Below are 19,508 nucleotides of genomic sequence, written 5' to 3' on the forward strand. Positions count from 1 at the left end.
ACCAGTGCAGAGCTTGCTCAGTTAAGCCAGCAGGCAGGTGCGAGTGCATCTGCACGCACAGTGAGGCGAAGACTTTTGGAGGATGGCCTAGTGTCAAGAAGGGCAGCAAAGAAGCCACTTCTCTCCAGGAAAAACATCAGGGACAGACTGATATTCTGCAAAAGGTACATGGATTGGACTGCTGAGGACTGGGGTAAAGTCATTTTCTCTGATGAATCCCCTTTCCGATTGTTTGGGGCATCCGGAAAACACCTTGTCCGGAGAAGACCAGGTGAGCGCTACCATCAGTCCTGTGTCATGCCAACAGTAAAGCATCCTGAGACCATTCATGTGTGGGGTTGCTTCTCAGCCAAGGGAGTGGGCTCACTGCCTAAGAACACAGCCATGAATAAAGAATGGTACCAACACATCCTCAGAGCAACTTCTCCCAACCATCCAAGAACAGTTTGGTGATGAACAATGCCTTTTCCAGCATGATGGAGCACCTTGCCATAAGGCAAAAGTGATAACCAAGTGGCTCTGTCAACAAAACGTCGACATTTTGGGTCCATGGCCAGGAAACTCCCCAGACCTTTATCCCATTGAGAACTTGTGGTCGATCCTCAAGAGGCGGGTGGACAAACAAAAATCCACAAATTCTGACACTCCAAGCATTTAATATGCAAGAATGGGTTGCCATCAGTCAGGATGTGGCCCAGAAGTTAATTGACTGCATGCCAGGGCGGATTGCAGAGGTCTTGAAAAAGAAGGGTCAACACTGCAAATATTGACTCTTTGCATAAACGTAATGTAATTGTCAATAAAAGCCTTTGACACTTATGGAATGCTTGTAATTATACTTCAGTATACCATAGTAACATCTGACAAAAATATCTCATAACACTGAAGCAGCGAACTTTGTGAAGACAAATACTTGTCATTCTCAAAACTTTTGACCACGACTATACAGGTGTGCCAGGCTTGTAGCGTCATCCCCATGAAGACTCGAGGCTGTAATCGCTGCCAAAGGTGCTTCAACAAAGTACTAAGTAAAGGGTCTGAATGCTTATGTAGATGTGATATTTCTAAAATGTTCTAAAATCAGTTTTTGCTTTGTAATGATGTGGTATTGTGTGTAGGTTGATGAGGGGAAAAATACAATTTAATAAATTTTAGAATATGGCTGTAACGTAAAAGAATTTGGAAAAAGTCAAGGGGTCTGAATACTTTCCAAATGCACTGTATATTGAAAAACCAAAGCCTGTAACACACTTTAAACTTCAAATTTCTCTAGGAGGGCCCTATAGGTTGTTTATCGTAATGAACGATATTAGCAAAATGTCAACGTTAAGTGGTTGGTTAGGCCAGTGTCGATAATTTTCGGTTTATTGTCCCAGCTCTATAACAAGGTGTGGATACCAAACGTTTTTTTCAATTTCAACTTATTTTAGAATAAATTAGGAATTATTTAAGAAAAGGGCCAGGGTGCCAATATATTTGGCCACAGCTGTATGTTCTAAATTATATACTCTGTGTTTGACTCTAGTGTTTCTGTGGGTGTATTCACACTGTTCTACTCTCTTCACCTCTCTGGATCAGAACCAAAGTTCACTGAGGTCTCTCTGTCTCTCTCATCACTATCCTTCCACTGCTGCAGAATGGGTTGTATTATGTGCTGTGTTGGCTGGAACGGAACAAAGCACAACCCTGGATGGGCCAGTTTCTCTCTCTCTCTCTCTCTCTCTCTCTCTCTCTCTCTCTCTCTCTCTGTCTCTCTGTCTCTCTGTCTCTCTGTCTCTCTGTCTCTCTGTCTCTCTCTCTCTCTCTCTCTCTCTCTCTCTCTCTCCTGCATCTCCTTTTTCCTCTTGCCGACCATGCACTCTTTATGTCTTCTGTTCTTTCAGCTTTCATCTGTCTCCCCTCTCTTTTTCTCTGGACCAGGGTTCAGTGAGGACACTCGCTCCCCCTCCCCTTCTCTCTGTCTCTCTCATTCCCTCTGTTGGCAGACCTGGCTTGATCACTCTCCTGTATCAGCAGTATCATCTAGCCAGCCACTCCACAGACAGCGGGACATTCAGCCAGAACAGTCTATCCGGCACTCTGTGTTGGGCTGGGGTAGAGCTGGGCTAGGCAGAGAAAAGAGACAGGCTAGCAAGGCATGAGGATGCAGAAGCAGTGTCACCCAGGCTCTAACGTCAGTCCCCTGGGTGCACTTTCTCTCCGGTCATCAGACACTCTCCCTCCCTGCAGATCCTTTCTTTTCTCTCCATCTCTCCTCACACACACACTTTCCACACCTGGATACAATATTAATATTTTCTGCAGATCGATGACAGGTTCACAGAGTAGACAACAGTAAGAGAAAGTGAGAAAGAAAAGGAACAATTATATCATGGTCCTGGATCTGGAGCTGAGAACTTGGTTCCGGAAGAGGGGGATAGTAAGTAAGAAGTCCTAATGGGGATGAAAGCTCCGTAGAGTTGATGGGTGGGGAAGAGCAATGAGGGGGAAAGTGTGTGTGTTTGGTTAATCCAGGTCAATTTGCAGGTGGGCGTATTGTTTGTAGGTGCTTGGCTTAAAACAGGGTTTTGCGCAGGGTGCGTTTGTGTGTTTATCCATGTCTGGAGGGTTTTCTGCAGGCTTTCTTACTCTGGAGAATTGTCAGTTATTTATAGCTGTGTGGATGTGGAGCTTAAAAACCGCTGAGATGAAATTGTGTGTGTGTATGGAGTGGGGGAGTGTGGGAAAACATTGGGTTCCCACTGACATTAGATATGGTAGTTTCTCTGCAGTTTGCATCACTTCCGTTGTGCATAGATGAATTATGAAACGTATATAGCATAACATAATCTCTGTAGATTATCTTCATTAAAATCATAAAACCAAACAATCCTATTGGCAGCAGTGAGTTTAGCTCCTTAGTGGTAATACAATTCAGTTTAGCTTATTAACGATTTAACAAACAAGAATCTATGAGATTTGCTTATTAAAACCATATAACAGAAGGGCAGAAAACCTTGGGGCAACAAATGTGAACAAGGGGTAATGGTTGATTATGCACATCTGTTATTTTATTTTCTGTAAGGTGTGGGTGCCTGTGCATAAGGCAAAGCAGCTAGCAAGGTACTGCTCTGTGTCAGCTGTCATGGGCAGCCTAGCTATATGGAGAAGGTGCTTTTTGTATCCAGTGTACATGAATCTGTGACCTATTGAAATGTTTGAATCCTTCTTGACTGTAATGTGATTTCATAGTAGATATGTGTGTCTGTGCCTGTGTGTTTCAGGAGGAGGGGGTGGGGACCCTGGGCTTGTCCACTGGTCAGGCTCTGGGGACACTGAGGGACCAGCTCACCACCCTACTTGACCAGCACCAGACCACAGGCCATGGCAAACGACCCACTGCACATGTAGGTACCACCACACGGACACATACACACAGACGCACGCGCTCACAACACACATGTTTGTTTTTCTGTCCTTGTGGGGACCAAACAATTGATTCCCATTCAAAATCCTATTTTACCTAACCTTAACCCCAAACCCCTAAACCTAACCCTAATTGTAAACCTAACCCCTAAGCCTAAAATAGCCTTCTTCCTTGTGGGGACCGGCGAAATGTCCCCACTTCTTGTTTTACTATCCTTGTGAGGACTTCTGGTCCCCACAAGAATAGTATAACCAAAAACAGACACACACGTATTGAGATGTGTCAAACACATGTTTTGTTTGTTGATGTTATTATAGGAGCAGTGGGTGAAGAGCTTCCTTCACCATGGCAACCGACACTCCTGTCTCCATTGGCCAGGAGCTGCCCTTACACTGCTGGTGGTGGTGGGACTTCTCTGTTGTTATGGCGACCAGCCACACGGCAGGTGTGTTTGACTGTGTGTGTGTGTGTGTGAATTAGGGCTGTGATGGTCATGGAATTTTGGATGATAGTTATTGGCCATGCAAATTACTACAGTCACCGTAATAACCATTCAAATAGCAAACAAATATTTTTTGGGTAACGCTTTACGTGAAACCCAGTGTCATAACACGTTATGACATGGTCATAACCCTGTCATGACCCATATACAGTGCATTCGGAAAGTATTCAGACCACTTCACTTTTTCCACATTTTGTTACTTTACAGCCTTATTCTAAAATGGATGAAATAGTTGTTTTCCTCATTAATCTACACACAATACCCCATAATGACAAAGCAAAATTATTTTTTGTGTGTGCTAATTTATCAAAATAAATGGAAATATTAAATGTACATAGGTATTCAGGCCCTTTACTCAGTACTTTGTTGAAGCACCTTTGGCAGCGATTACAGCCTTGACTCTTCTTGGGTATGACGCTACAAGCTTGGCACACCTGTATTTGGGGAGTTCCTCCCATTCTTCTCTGCAGATCCTCTCAAGCTCTGTCAGGTTGGATGGGGAGGATCGCTGCACAGCTATTTTCAGGTCTCTCCAGAGATGTTCGATCAGGCTCTGACTGGGTCACTCAAGGACATTCAGAGACTTGTCCCGAAGCCACTCCTGCGTTGTCTTGGCTGTGTGCTTAGGGTTATTGTCCTGTTGGAAGTTGAACCTTTGCCCCAGTCTGAGGTCCTGAGCGCTCTGGAGCAGGTTTTCATCAAGGATCTCTCTGTACTTTGCTCGGTTCATCTTTCCCTCGATCATGACTAGTCTCCCAGTCCCTGCTGCTGAAAAACATCCCCACAGCATGATGCTGCCACCACCAATGCTTCACCGTAGAGATGGTATTGGCCAGGTGATGAGCGGTGCCTGGTTTCCTCCATACCTGACGCTTGGCATTCAGGCCAAAGAGTTCAATCTTGGTTTCATCAGACCAGAGAATCTTATTTATCATGGTCTGAGAGTCCTTTAGGTGCCTTTTGGCAAATGCCAAGCGGGCTGTCATGTGCCTTTTACTGAGGAGTGGCTTCCGTCTGGCCACTCTACCATAAAGGCCTGATTTGGTGGAGTGCTGCAGAGATGGTTGTCCTTTTGGAAGGTTCTCCCATCTCTACAGAGGAACTCTGGAGCTCTGTCAGAGTGACCATTTAGGTTCTTGGTTACCTCCCTGACCAATGCCCTTCTCCCCTGACTGCTCAGTTTGACCGGGCGGCCAGCTCTAGGAAGAGTATTGGTGGTTTCAAACTTCTTCCATTTAAGAATGATGGAGGCCGCTGTGTTCTTGGGGACCTTCAATGCTGCAGAAATGTTTTGGTACCCTTCCCCAGATCTGTGCCTCGACACAATCCTGTCTCGGAGCTCTATGGACAATTCCTTCGACATCATGGCTTGGTTTTTGCTCTGACATGCACTGTCAACTGTGGCACCTTATATAGACAGGTGTGTGCCTTTCCAAATCATGGAAATCATGTCCCCTACCCATGGGGCGGCGCACAATTGGCCCAGCGTCGTCCAGGGTAGGGGAGGGAATGGCTGGCAGGGATGTAGCTCAGTTGGTAGAGCATGGCGTTTGCAACGTCAGGGTTGTGGGTTCGATTCCCACGGGGGGCCGGTATGAAAAATAAAATAATGTATGCACTCACTAACTGTAAGTCTCTCTGGATAAGAGCGTCTGCTAAATGACTAAAATTTAAAAATGTCCAATCAATTAAATGTACCACAGGTGGACTCCTATCAAGTTGTAGAAACATCTCAAGGATGATCAATGGAAGCAGGATGCACCTGAGCTCAATTTCGAGTCTCATAGCAAAGGGTCTGAATACTTATGTAAATAAGGTATTTCTGTTTTTGTTTTTTTATAAATTGAAAAAAAATTCTTAACCTGTTTTTCCATTATGGGGTATTGTGTGTAGATTGATGAGGAGAATTATTAATTTAATCAATTTTAGAATAAGGCTGTAACGTAACAAAATGTGGTAAAAGTGAATACTTTCCAAATGCACTGTATTTACACCTGTTGTGTTATTTTATGTCTGGCCATGAGACCTACATAAGAGTGTTTAAACCCAAATTTATTCAAATTAATTTTTCCCTGCCAAGAAGTTTCCTTTCATTTGAAAGTTTGTTTCTTAAATCCTTTGTTGTTGTAATGAATTCTTTACAGTCATGTTTTTTAAAATCATATTTTAAATAACTTGTAGAAAATACACTTTATGACACATGACTATCCTGTGTCTCTTTACTTGGACTTAGAAAAGACACTTTATGACACTGTCAAGAAGCATTATAACCATCATAGTAATATACAGTGGGGGAAAAAAGTATTTAGTCAGCCACCAATTGTGCAAGTTCTCCCACTTAAAAAGATGAGAGAGGCCTGTAATTTTCATCATAGGTACACGTCAACTATGACAGACAAATAGATTTTTTTTTCTCCAGAAAATCACATTGTAGGATTTTTAATGAATTTATTTGCAAATTATTGTGGAAAATAAGTATTTGGTCACCTACAAACAAGCAAGATTTCTGGCTCTCACAGACCTGTAACTTCTTCTTTAAGAGGCTCCTCTGTCCTCCACTCGTTACCTGTATTAATGGCACCTGTTTGAACTTGTTATCAGTATAAAAGACACCTGTCCACAACCTCAAACAGTCACACTCCAAACTCCACTATGGCCAAGACCAAAGAGCTGTCAAAGGACACCAGAAACAAAATTGTAGACCTGCACCAGGCTGGGAAGACTGAATCTGCAATAGGTAAGCAGCTTGGTTTGAAGAAATCAACTGTGGGAGCAATTATTAGGAAATGGAAGACATACAAGACCACTGATAATCTCCCTCGATCTGGGGCTCCACGCAAGATCTCACCCTGTGGGGTCAAAAAGATCACAAGAACGTTGAGCAAAAATCCCAGAACCACACGGGGGACCTAGTGAATGACCTGTAGAGAGCTGGGACCAAAGTAACAAAGCCTACCATCAGTAACACACTACGCCGCCAGGGACTCAAATCCTGCAGTGCCAGACGTGTCCCCCTGCTTAAGCCAGTACATGTCCAGGCCCGTCTGAAGTTTGCTAGAGTGCATTTGGATGATCCAGAAGAGGATTGGGAGAATGTCATATGGTCAGATGGAACCAAAATATAACATTTTGGTAAAAACTCAACTCGTCGTGTTTGGAGGACAAAGAATGCTGAGTTGCATCCAAAGAACACCATACCTACTGTGAAGCATGGGGGTGGAAACATCATGCTTTGGGGCTGTTTTTCTGCAAAGGGACCAGGACGACTGATCCGTGTAAAGGAAAGAATGAATGGGGCCATGTATCGTGAGATTTTGAGTGAAAACCTCCTTCCATCAGCAAGGGCATTGAAGATGAAACGTGGCTGGGTCTTTCAGCATGACAATGATCCCAAACACACCGCCCGGGCAACGAAGGAGTGGCTTCGTAAGAAGCATTTCAAGGTCCTGGAGTGGCTAGCCAGTCTCCAGATCTCAACCCCATAGAACATCTTTGGAGGGAGTTGAAAGTCTGTGTTGCCCAGCGACAGCCCCAAAACATCACTGCTCTAGAGGAGATCTGCATGGAGGAATGGGCCAAAATACCAGCAACAGTGTGTGAAAACCTTGTGAAGACTTACAGAAAACGTTTGACCTGTGTCATTGCCAACAAAGGGTATATAACAAAGTATTGAGAAACTTTTGTTATTGACCAAATACTTATTTTCCACCATAATTTGCAAATAAATTCATTAAAAATCCTACAATGTGATTTTTCTGGATTTTTTTCCTCATTTTGTCTGTCATAGTTGACGTGTACCTATGATGAAAATTACAGGCCTCTCTCATCTTTTTAAGTGGGAGAACTTGCACAATTGGTGGCTGACTAAATACTTTTTTTCCCCACTGTATGCCAGATAGGCCTATCACGTACATGCCCTTATATCAGTCATCAGTCAAAAAGAGGGTGTCTTGTCCTGCTCCTGAAATCTGCTCCTGCATTCATCCCAGTCATTAGCAACAGAGCACTGGGGTAGGTACATGTCTGACATCAATGTGTGCGTAATTAAAATGAAAATGTAATATGGTCAATAAAAATACTGTTGACAGGTAGGCTATGGTGTAATGGAATGTTTTGCCTTGTTTTGTGGATTTTGACACTCTTACGTAGGTGTCATAACCAGCCATAAAAGAACTACCGTGGTAGGTTTTGTGGGGGTTTACACTCTTATGTAGGTGTCATAACCATAACCAGCCATAAAATAACGCAATATATGCCACAACAGGTCTAAATATGTGTCATGACAGTGTTATGACAATATTATCACAGGTAATGTCAGCAGTTATGACCGTTATGACGCTGGGTGTCAAGGAAAGTGTCACCCTTTTTTTTTTTTAAGACACACATTTTCTCCTCTCCTCCGCTCATGATTGCATGTGCTGCCATAGAAATAGAACTGGCATCCCCATTCCATTCAATGATGGCATAATGTGTGGACTGGTGGCCATTGCCGAGTGTACCCGTGGGAGCAAAGCAGGAAGTAAAAGCAAGAAGTGTACTAATGCGATGCTCCTCTATGTGCTGTGATTTGTTGATTCAACTGGATTTACAAAAAATGCATTCCATTGCATGAGCCACATCAGTTAGCATCATTTGAATGAACATTCTACATTACCATGGAAATTATTGCATCAAAGTAACAGGCAGCCATTGCGAGTGTATCCATGAGTTTACCAGTCAAATTGCCAGGGTTAGAGGTTCCATGCCCGTTCTATTCATTATTTTTGATGTGTGCTGCTGCTGAAGGGAGAGGGGCGTTGCCTAGAACAGTGTTTCCCAACTCCGGTCCTCGAGTACCCATAACTACACACACATTTATTGTAGCCTCGGACAAAAACACCTGATTCAACTTGTCAAGGGCTTGATGATTAGTTGACGAGTAGAATCAGGTGTGCTTGTCCACAACAAAAAGATGTACTGTTATGGGTACTCGAGGACCGGAGTTGGGAAACACTGGCCTAGGCAACCGAAGACTCGTTTGCTACAGCACAGAGCAGCAAAGTTCAGCAAGGAGCAACAAAGTTTCATCACATTGTTAAGAGTCCATGTTTCCGCAAATACCGACTCAACCTCACGAATGCCTGGCGGTCCCGTCTTCAGTCAGCTGTTCGTTTTATTTTCAGGATGTTCTTCATCCATAACCGTCGGTTACAGTTGGGCCAGCCTTAGTGTTTATTAGTTACACTGCTCCTCTGTAACTTCAACCCAAATATTCCTATCAGAGATACCTCAAGGTGAACTAAGATTGTGAAACACAGGAAGACAAAACAGTGAGTGAAAATTGACATATCGTCCTCTTCTCTCTAGTTCTGGGATAGAGTTGGTGAACGCTGCGGCCCTCCTCCTGCTCTTCACGCTGAGCTTCATGCTGATTGGTCGACAGCAGAGGCTGAGGAAGACTGAGATGGTGCACCGGCTCAACAGCATCATCAATCAGCTCAACGGTGAACAGAAGAGTGGAGAGGGGGATGGAGGAAGAAGGAGAGGGGGAGGAGATAGGGAGGAGAATAGTTGACATTAGGACAGTTGGAGATTTAAATGGAGGGAAAACATTGAGAAATTAACACTACTTTACTTGAGGTTGGCATGTTTCCACCATTTTTGTTTTGTGATCCTATCTTTTAATTTACCCTCCGCACTCTCCCTCCTCCAGACTACCTGTCGGGCTGGGCGGATTTGGGTGATGGGGTGAGGTGGTCTCCCTCCCTCTACCCTGACCTGTACACCCCCTCCTCCCCCTCCTGGTCGCTCCACTGGACCTACCGCGACTCCAAGCTGGTCAACCTGCCTGTGTCCCTACTGGTGGAGGGAGACGTCATAGCACTACGTCCAGGAAAGGAGGCCTTCGCTTCCCTCAGAGGCATCAAGGTATGGAGAGAGGGGTGAAGAGAATGGGAAAAGAGGGATGGAGGGAGGAGAGGACGGGTAGAGGGAGACATCATAGCACTGAGACCGGGACAGGAGGGCATTGCTTTCCTCAGAGGCATCAGTCATTTTTTTCTCCTGGCTCAAGGTAGAAGAGATTGACTTCATCACTACTTGTATTTGTGAGAGGTATTGACATTTTGAATGCACCGAGCGGTCTGTTTAAACTACTAGCACACAGCTCGGACACCCATGCATACCTCACAAGAAATGCCATCGGAGGACTCGTCACAGTCCCCAAGTCCAGCACAGTACTAGATAGAACCATGACTACATGGAACTATATTCCACATCAGGTAACTCATGCAAGCAGTAAAATTAGATTTGAAAAACCCCAGATAAAAATACACCTTATGGAACAGCGGGGACTATGAAGAGAGACACAGGCACAGACGCATGCGTACACAAACACATGATAACATACGCACTATACACACACGTACACATGGATTTTGTATTGTAGATATGTGGTAGACGAGTAATGGCCTGAGGGCACACACTTAATGTGTTGTGAAATGTATTGTAATGTTTTTAAAATTGTGTAACTGCCTTAACTTTGCTGGATCCCAGGAAGAGTAGCTGCTGCCTTGGCGATCCATAATAAATACAAATACAAAATCAAGGTACGGCGAGAGGATGAGGTATGTGTACACTACCGTTCAAAAGTTGGGGGTCACATAGAAATGTCCTTGTTTTCGAAAGAAAAGCAATTTTTCTGTCCATTAAAATAGCATCACATTTATCAGAAATACAGTGTAGACATTGTTAATGTTGTAAATGGCTATTGTAGCTGGAAACGGCAGATTTTTAATGGAATATCTACATAGGCGTACAGAGGCCCATTATCGGCAACCATCAGTCCTGTGTTCCAATGGCACGTTGTGTTTGCTAATCCAAGTTTATCATTTTAAAACGCTAATTGATCATTAAAAAACCCTTTTGCGATTGTGATAGCACAGCTGAAAACTGTTGTGCTGATTTTAAAGAAGCAATAAAACTGGCCTTCTTGAGACTAGTTGAGTATCTGGAGCATCAGCAATTGTGGGTTCGATTACAGGATAGTACCCGCAAAACAGAAGTCTCAACGTCAACAGTGAAGAGGCGACTCCGGGATGCTGACCTAGGCAGAGTTGCAAAGAAAAAGCCATATCCCAGACTGGCCAATAAAAGATTAAGATTGGCAAAAGAACACAGACACTGGACTTTTTCTTTGCAAATCTGCCTATGTCAGCATCCCGGAGTCGTCTCTTCACTGTTGACGTTGAGACTGGTGTTTTGCGGGTACTATTTAATGAAGCTGCCAGTTAAGGACCTGTGAGGCATCTTTTTCTCAAACTAGACACTCTAATGTATTTGTCCTTTTGCTCAGTTGTGCACCGGGGCCGCCCACTCCTCTTTCTATTCTGGTTAGAGCCAGTTTGCGCTGTTCTGTGAAGGGAGTAGTACACAGCCTTGTACGAGATCTTCAGTTTCTTGGCAATTTCTCGCATGGAATAGCCTTCATTTCTCAGAACAATAATAGACTGACGAGTTTCAGAAGAAAGTTATTTGTTTCTGGCCATTTCGATCCTGTAATCGAACCCACAATTGCTGATGCTCCAGATACTCAACTAGTCTCAAGAAGGCCAGTTTTATTGCCTCTTTAATCAGCACAACAGTTTTCAGCTGTGCTAACATAATTGCAAAAGGGTTTTCTAATGATCAATTAGCCTTTTAAAATGATAAACTTGGAAATGTCTATGTGACCCCAAACCTTTGAAGGGTAGTGTATGTCTCTCACCTGTATTCACTCCCTATATCCTCAACATCTCCCTTCCTTTCTCTAGGATGATGAGCATATAGTTCTGGAGCCAGGTGACCTGTTCCCACCTCTCTCCCCTCCTCCCTCCCCCCGGGGGGACCAGAAGAGGGGTCCCCAGAGCCCCCAGCAGCACCGCCTCTTCAGGGTGGTCCGCACCCCCATCCTCGACAGTGTCAGGTGAGTAATGCGTCCACTTTTGAGGCTGGACAGTCTGACAAACTTTGATTGTGAGGTGAATGAGTTTGGGGTAATAATTCACCACTAGCTAGTTTGCTATCCAACAATCTAGTTTCATGTTCCTTCCTCCCGTCTTTGTTTCTTTGTTAGTACTTTTATTTGATTATTTTATGATGTGAAGCACTTTGTTACTTGTATTGAAAAGCGCTATACAAATCAAGTTTATTGTTATTGGAGGTCCAAGAATTCAACTCAAGGATAGTTTGCGCAAATCATGAAACTAGAGTCAAAGGAAGCCTGAAATTGTCACTTGTGATTGTGACTGCTCAGTGTGTCCTTTTTAAGCAGTGTCCCATACCCAGATTAAGCCTACTCTTGCACTAAACGGCATGCTTTTCAGTCCAGGATTAGGCTTAATCTGCATAGGTCCAGTAAACCGTCCCATAAAGTTATCTAAAATGACTGACACCCCTGGCTGAATTCCATTCTGTACTTTACAGGAACAGTCTGGACCTGGCTCTGTCTCGACCAATCACAGCCCTGGATAATGAGAGGTTCACCGTGCAGTCCATCATGGCCAGGTTCGCCTGCCCTATAGTACTGGTGAGACACAAGCACACACGCGCATGCACAGTTTCTTTATATCTACTGGATGCAGTCCTTCATATGTCATGCCTCTCACCTTCTATAGGTGGCGTTCTTGGTTGTGAATACAGTGCGTTATTTCTGTGACGCCCCCAGCCTCACTCCTGGACGCTTCAACTTCATCCAGCTGCAGGTATGGAGACTCAACACATCTTCTTGGCTGGGCCTCTTCTCCTTATTTTTCATACATGATATAGCAGGGTAGGCTTAACCTGTGGGGACAGAATCTCATCCAGAGATGATGTGAAATAAGATATATACCAGAAATAGCAGATTCTCCCTATTGTAATAAGTGTTGTGTTGTGTGTATTCCAGCTGATGGGAGTGCTGCCCATCCTTCCCCTTCTGTTTCCTGTCATGTGGGTGCTGGTCAATGCCTATGGAGAGGCTAGCGTCCTGGCTGAGTCCAGCAGAGCTTCTCCTACTGGCCTGGTGAGACACACATGCGCATACACACACACACACACACGTGCCATGCGAGACACAGAGGCTCCTGTGTGGTTTAACTAGCCTCTTCTCTCACCCCAGCTTGCTAAGTTCTCTGAGGATACTCTAAGCAGCTACACTGAAGTGGTGTCCTCCCAGGTATAACCTCTCAACTCCTCCCTTCTTGCCCTCCCCCCTGTCCTTACGCTGCCCGCTCTCGCCACTGCACCTCCCACCATGAAACCCTGTACGCAGCTCACACACACACCCTCACTCATCTTCTTTTGTTGTTCGAGTTTAGGACTCCAATCATCTATTTAGTTTGGCATCCTTTCTCTTATTTTATTTTATTTTCTTCATCTGGCATGACGAGATACACTACCGGTCAAAAGTTTTAGAACACCTACTCATTCAAGGGTTTTTCTTTATTTTTACTATTTTCTACATTGTAGAATAATAGTGAAGACATCAAAACTATGAAATTACACATATGGAATCATGTAGTAACCCAAAAAGTGTTAAACTAATCAAAATATATTTTAGATTATTCAAATTAGCCACCCTTTGCCTTGATGACAGCTTTGCACACTCTTGGCATTCTCTCAACCAACTTCATGAGGAATGCTTTTCCAACAGTCTTGAAGGAGTTCCCACATATGGTGAGCACTTGTTGGCTGCTTTTCCTTCACTCTGCGGTCCAACTCATCCCAAACCATCTCAATTGGGTTGAGGTCGAGTGATTGCGGAGGCCAGGTCATCTGATGCAGCACTCCATCACTCTCCTTCTTGGTAAAATATCCCTTACACAGCCTGGAGGTGTGTTGGAGGTGTGACATATGATAGTCCCACTAAGTGCAAACCAGATGGGATAGCGTATTGCTGCAGAATGCTGTGGTAGCCATGCTGGTTAAGTGTGCCTTGAATTCTAAATAAATCACTGACAGTGTCACCAGCAAAGCACCCCCACACCATCACACCTCCTCCTCCATGCTTCACGGTGGGAACCACACATGCGGAGATCATCCGTTCACCTACTCTGCGTCTCACAAAGACACGGCGGTTGGAACCAAAAATCTCAAATTTGGACTCATCAGACCAAAGGACAGATTTCCACCGGTCTAATGTCCATTTCTCGTGTTTCTTTTCCCAAGCAAGTCTCTTCTTATTATTGGTGTCCTTTAGTAGTGGTTTCTTTGCAGCAATTCAACCATGAAGGCCTGATTCACGTAGTCTCCTCTGAACAGTTGATGTTGAGATGTGTCTGTTACTTGAACTCTATGAAGCATTTATTTGGGCTGCAATTTCTGAAGCTGTTAACTCTAATGAACTTATCCTCTGCAGCAGAGGTAACTCTGGGTCTTCCATTCCTGTGGCAGTCCTCAGCCAGTTTCATCATAGCTCTTGATGGTTTTTGCGACTGCACTTGAAGAAACGTTCAAAGTTCTTGAAATGTTCAGTATTGACTGACCTTCATGTCTTAAAGTAATAATGGACTGTCGTTTCTCTTTGCTTATTTGAGCTGTTCTTGCCATAATATGGACTTGGTCTTTTATCAATAGGGCTATCTTCTGTATACCAACCCTACCTTGTCACAACACAGCTGATTGGCTTAAGAAATTCCACAAATTGACTTTTAACAAGGCACACCTGTTAATTGAAATGCATTCCAGGTGATTACCTCATGAAGCAGGTTGAGGGAATGCCAAGAGTGTGCAAAGCTGTCAAGTCAAAGGGTGGCTACTTTGAAGAATCTCAAATATAAAATATTTTGATTTGTTTAACACTTTTTTGGTTACTACATGATTCCATATGTGTTATTTCATAGTTTTGATGTCTTCACTATTATTCTACAATGTAGAAAATAGTACAAATAAAGAAAAACCCTTGAATCAGTGGGTGTTCTAAAACTTTTGACCGGTAGTGTATCTTGTCTCTTCGGCATTTCTATCTGTCAGCCAATCAGATCTTCCCTGATGGGAGGGCAAATTTGACTAATCTTCTTTTTGCAATTTGTCCTCATAACATTTCTTCACCTGATCACGTAACGCTTCGACCCCCACGAACCTCAGTCCCCACCAGCCCCCTGCTCTGTTACTGACACATTGGCCCAGTCATGAACTAACCGCCAGCCCCCTTCCCGCTATAAGGGGAAGGGCTCGAGCTTGGTTCTGGATTGGCCCCTAGCCTGTGCCTGCCACCTCTGCTCGCCTGCTTGCAATGCATGATGGCAAAATCAGCCCCACTAGCTGTCTCCTTTTACTCTCAAACAGCTTCCTTTCCTCATGTCCTTTCCTCAAGTGCTTTACTTGATGATCACTATTCTGGACAGGACGTAATTGGTGGGAGTAATATGATTTCATAAGGAAAGGAAGCATCTGAGAGTATTAGGTCAGACACAAGACGTCTACCAATACGGTGTTTACTCGCATTGAGGTTCCAAACCTTTTGGGAAAGTTTGAGGTGTTCTTGAGATGATTTATTTTCCACTTTGCCACTAGTAATACAGCTCACTATACTGTAGATGATACTGCCTGCAACAGAGCATAAAGGCTATTTAATGTGCTTCGTCTAACCCTGCAGTCTGTCCTCCCATACTATGGTATCAGCTCTACTCAATTGTCTTAGTTGCAAGTCTTGACTGATTGAATGTTTTTCGGTAGGCCCTGCCTTTTCACTTTGAAAAAGTCGTTCTTTCATGAAAATTAGCTTTTTAAAGACATTATTATGGATTTCAATGTGTCAATAGTGTGCATAGTCTTTGGAATTTCTGCAGGTTTTTGATTGAGGAATATAATGATGCTTACAGTGCATCCGGAAAGTATTCAGACCCCTTGACTTTTTCCACATTTTGTTACTTTAGTCTTATTCTAAAATGGATTAAATTGTTTTTTTCCCTCATCAATCTACACACAATACCCCATGATGACAAAGCAAAAGTTTTTAGAAATTTTAGCAAATGTATTAAAGATATAAAACTGAAATCATGTTTACATAAGTATTCAGACCGTTCACTCAGTAATTTGTTGAAGCTCCTTTGGCAGCGATTACAGCCTCAAGTCTTCTTGGGTATGACGCTACAAGCTTGGCACACATGTATTTGGGGAGTTTCTCCCGTTCTTCTCTGCAGATCCTCTCAAGCTCTGCGATGTTGGATTGGGAGCGTCGCTGCACAGCTATTTTCGCGTCTCTCCAGAAATGTTCGATCGGGTTCAAGTCCGGGCTCTGGCTGGGCCACTAAAGGACATTCAGAGACTTGTCCCGAAGCCACTCTTGCGTTGTCTTGGCTGTGTGCTTAGGGTCGTTGTCCTGTTGGAAGGTGAACCTTTGCCCCAGTCTGAGGTCCTGAGTGCTCTGGAGCAGGTCTTCATCAAGGACCTCTCTGTACTTTGCTCCGTTCATCTTTCCCTCAATCCTGACTAGTCTCCGAGTCCCTGCCACTGAAAAACATTCCCACAGCATGGTGCTGCCACCACCATGCTTCACCGTAGGGATGGTACCAGCTTTCCTCCAGACGTGACGCTTGGCATTCAGGCCAAAGAGTTTAATCTTGGTTTCATCAGACCAGAGAATCTTGTTTCTCATGGTCTGAGAGTCCTTTAGGTGCCTTTTACTGAGGAGTGGCTTCTGTCTGGCCACTCTACCATAAAGGCCTGATTGGTGGAGTGCAGCAGAGATGGTTGTCCTTCTGGAAGGTTATCCCATCTTCAAAGAGAAACTCTTGAGCTCTGTCAGTGACCATCGGGTTCTTGGTCTCCTCCCTCACCAAGGCCCTTATCCCCAAATTGCTCAGTTTGGCCGGGCGGCCAGCTCTAGGAAGAGTCTTGGTGGTTCCAAACTTCTTCCGTTTGAGAATGATGGAGGCCACTGTGTTCTTGGGGACCTTCAATGCTGCAGAAATGTTTTGGTACCCTTCCCCAGATCTGTGCCTCAACACAATCGTGTCTCGGAGCTCTACGGACAATTCCTTCGACCTCATGGCTTGGTTTTTGCTCTGACATGCATGTCAACTGTAGGACCTTTATATAGACAGGTGTGTGCCTTTCCAAATCATGTCCAATCAATTGAATGTACCACAGGTGGACTCCAATCAAGTTGTAGAAACAGCTCAAGAATGGTCAATGGAAACAGGATGCACCTGAGCTCAATTTCGAGTCTCATAGCAAAGGGTCTGAATACTTATGTAAATGTGATATTTCTGTTTTTTAAATTCTAAAACCCCTATTTTTGCTTTGTCATTATGGGGTATGTGTGTGTGTGTGTGTGTGTGTGTGTATATTGATGAGGGGGAAAAAACGATGTAATTCATTTTAGAATAAGGCTGTAACGTAACAAAATGTGGAAAAGGTCAAGGGGTCTGAATACTTTCCGTATGCACTGTATCTTCACCATTCATTTCAGATTGAGATCTACACAACCAATGTTGAGGGATGTGCACTCTTCAACATTAGACCAGATTTGAGATATTTTTTTAAATGTCTGACAAACACAAAATTGAGTAATCTATGACTTGTATATCTATCTTTTCAGTAGTGTGAAAATGTGATGTAGCGTAACTGTGTGTGTGTGCATGTGCAGGAGATGCTGCGGTGTGTGTGGAGACACCTGGTGGGGATGCTGAAGGGAGAGTCCCAGACACTCTGCTACACCTCCAGCCTGCTACACACACTAGGCTCTGTCACTGTAAGTACTAGTTTGTATGTGTGCACATGCGTGCATGTGCGTGTAACCCTCGCTCTCTCTCTCGCTCTCTCTAGGTGTTGTGTGGACAAACATGATATATTATCCTTCCTAACCCCAGTATAACATGATATATTATCCTTCCTAACCCCAGTATAACATGATATATTATCCTTCCTAACCCCAGTATAACATTATATATTATCCTGCCTAACCCCAGTCCATAGACAGTGTTGTTCTTCAGTGTGTGTGTATAACAGTGTTCATTTTGGCACTCTTATGCTGTTCGAATACCCATACTAACATACTGTATACTACATAATGAGTATATACTATATACTATTAGTTCATTTTAGTATACTGTAAACGAACGGTATCGTTTCAGTTGAGCGTACTAGAGCTTCGCCCGTCTACTGGAAGTTGATGCTGTTGCTATGCAACCTCTTGCTCGCTTGTTAGCATAACAAATGACTAGCTAAACATTTTACGATTTTAGGTGTCTTTGTAAATTCAATCTGGAGTGCCAGAGTGCGCTCTGTGCGTTCGTAAATCTTTTCGCTCTCGGAGCGTTCAGAGCGCACACTGGACGCTCTGGCCGAGGAGTAGGGTTGACACAAATGAGAGAACACCTCACTCTGACCATTTTACTCGCCCTAGCAGAGCTGGTTAGGCTGTTTTCATGTTATCAATAGCGTTGGTGACTTACTGTGCTGCTGGCCACAATTTAATGACGCTTTTTTTTGCTGACGTTTACTGACACCGGCCATATTCAACGGGTGTTGAGCGTTCGTAAATTCACTAGTTATTCTGCGTGAGAGTGCTCTGAAATCGGAGTAGATAGCCAGAATTGACAATGTCCATTGAAACGCACAACGACTATACCACTTAGCTAAGAATGATGTGAATAATCAAGTCATTAAACGTTGGGTAGTTAGTTAGATAGCAGATAGTTAATATACTGCCTGGCAAGTTTGATGTATTAGTAGCCAACTAACGTTAGGTAACTAGCTAACATACCGGTACATACTGCTGTAATGCTATGCGGTTCATAAGGATAGCGTAGCTAACAAATTGTCAGCCAACATAACGTGTAACGTAACTTATTTGAAAAATCATTACTTTATTACTCTGCATGTATACTTCGTATTTTGGCGAATTTAGTACGACATCCTGGAACTTTTGGCATACTAACTATATCCATACTATGACCAATAAGCATACTATATGCTCAATTCACATTACAAATAGTGCGGTAAGTATGAGTTTTCGAACACACCTTTATTTTATTTTTTGGGGAGACCAACTTTTTATTTAGTTTGGTAAATTTTTTCAGAGGGGGGTTATAGGTATAAAAACAATCAAAGAAATGCATACAAAGATAACCCCAACCCATTGAATTGTAGGTTGACAATAAGGTATTGTTATATTTTACTTTTTAACTAGGGTTCCAGAATGTTATGAATTTTGTTGTTCAATAGAGATTAATTTGCCTACATCTTTATCAGGGTTTCCGTTTGGAAAATGTGACGCAGGACATTTGACAGGGTACATTTGAATTTACCAGACATTTTAAATATTTACCGGACCCATATGCATTGGGTGTGTAACCTGATTAGGCCCTCTACCCACTGTGCTCAGAATGACAGAAACCACATTTAGATTATGGTCATTCATATTAACCGCTTAAGGATCGGACCCTTTTTTTTCAATTTTCACCTAAAATGACATACCCAAATCTAACTGCCTGTAGCTCAGAACCTGAAGCAAGGATATGCATATTCTTGATACCATTTGAAAGGAAACACTTTGAAGTTTGTGGAAATATGAAATTAATGTAGGAGAATATAACACATTAGATCTGGTAAAAGATGTAATTCAAGAGAAAGGCCACAATAATATTGCAGTTTAGG

General features: G+C 43.4%; 1 protein-coding gene across 6 annotated transcripts in view; it reads left to right on the forward strand.

The window, feature by feature from the left end:
• LOC121547394 (transmembrane protein 94) overlaps nt 1–19,508 on the forward strand; it is a 43,209-nt gene that overhangs the window by 11,156 nt on the left and 12,545 nt on the right. For 5 of the 6 annotated variants that reach the window (XM_045209872.1, XM_045209870.1, XM_045209869.1 and 2 more), the window contains 10 exons: nt 3,264–3,386; nt 3,724–3,851; nt 9,255–9,391; nt 9,601–9,815; nt 11,699–11,850; nt 12,351–12,453; nt 12,542–12,628; nt 12,811–12,927; nt 13,024–13,080; nt 17,497–17,601. In XM_045209872.1, coding sequence (XP_045065807.1) covers nt 3,264–3,386; nt 3,724–3,851; nt 9,255–9,391; nt 9,601–9,815; nt 11,699–11,850; nt 12,351–12,453; nt 12,542–12,628; nt 12,811–12,927; nt 13,024–13,080; nt 17,497–17,601 — 1,224 coding nt within the window. The remainder of the gene's footprint in view (nt 1–3,263; nt 3,387–3,723; nt 3,852–9,254; nt 9,392–9,600; nt 9,816–11,698; nt 11,851–12,350; nt 12,454–12,541; nt 12,629–12,810; nt 12,928–13,023; nt 13,081–17,496; nt 17,602–19,508) is intronic. The other variant, XM_045209873.1, reaches the window with a different exon arrangement.

The sequence above is a fragment of the Coregonus clupeaformis genome, chromosome 31, assembly GCF_020615455.1.
Source record: "Coregonus clupeaformis isolate EN_2021a chromosome 31, ASM2061545v1, whole genome shotgun sequence".
NCBI lineage: Eukaryota > Metazoa > Chordata > Actinopteri > Salmoniformes > Salmonidae > Coregonus > Coregonus clupeaformis.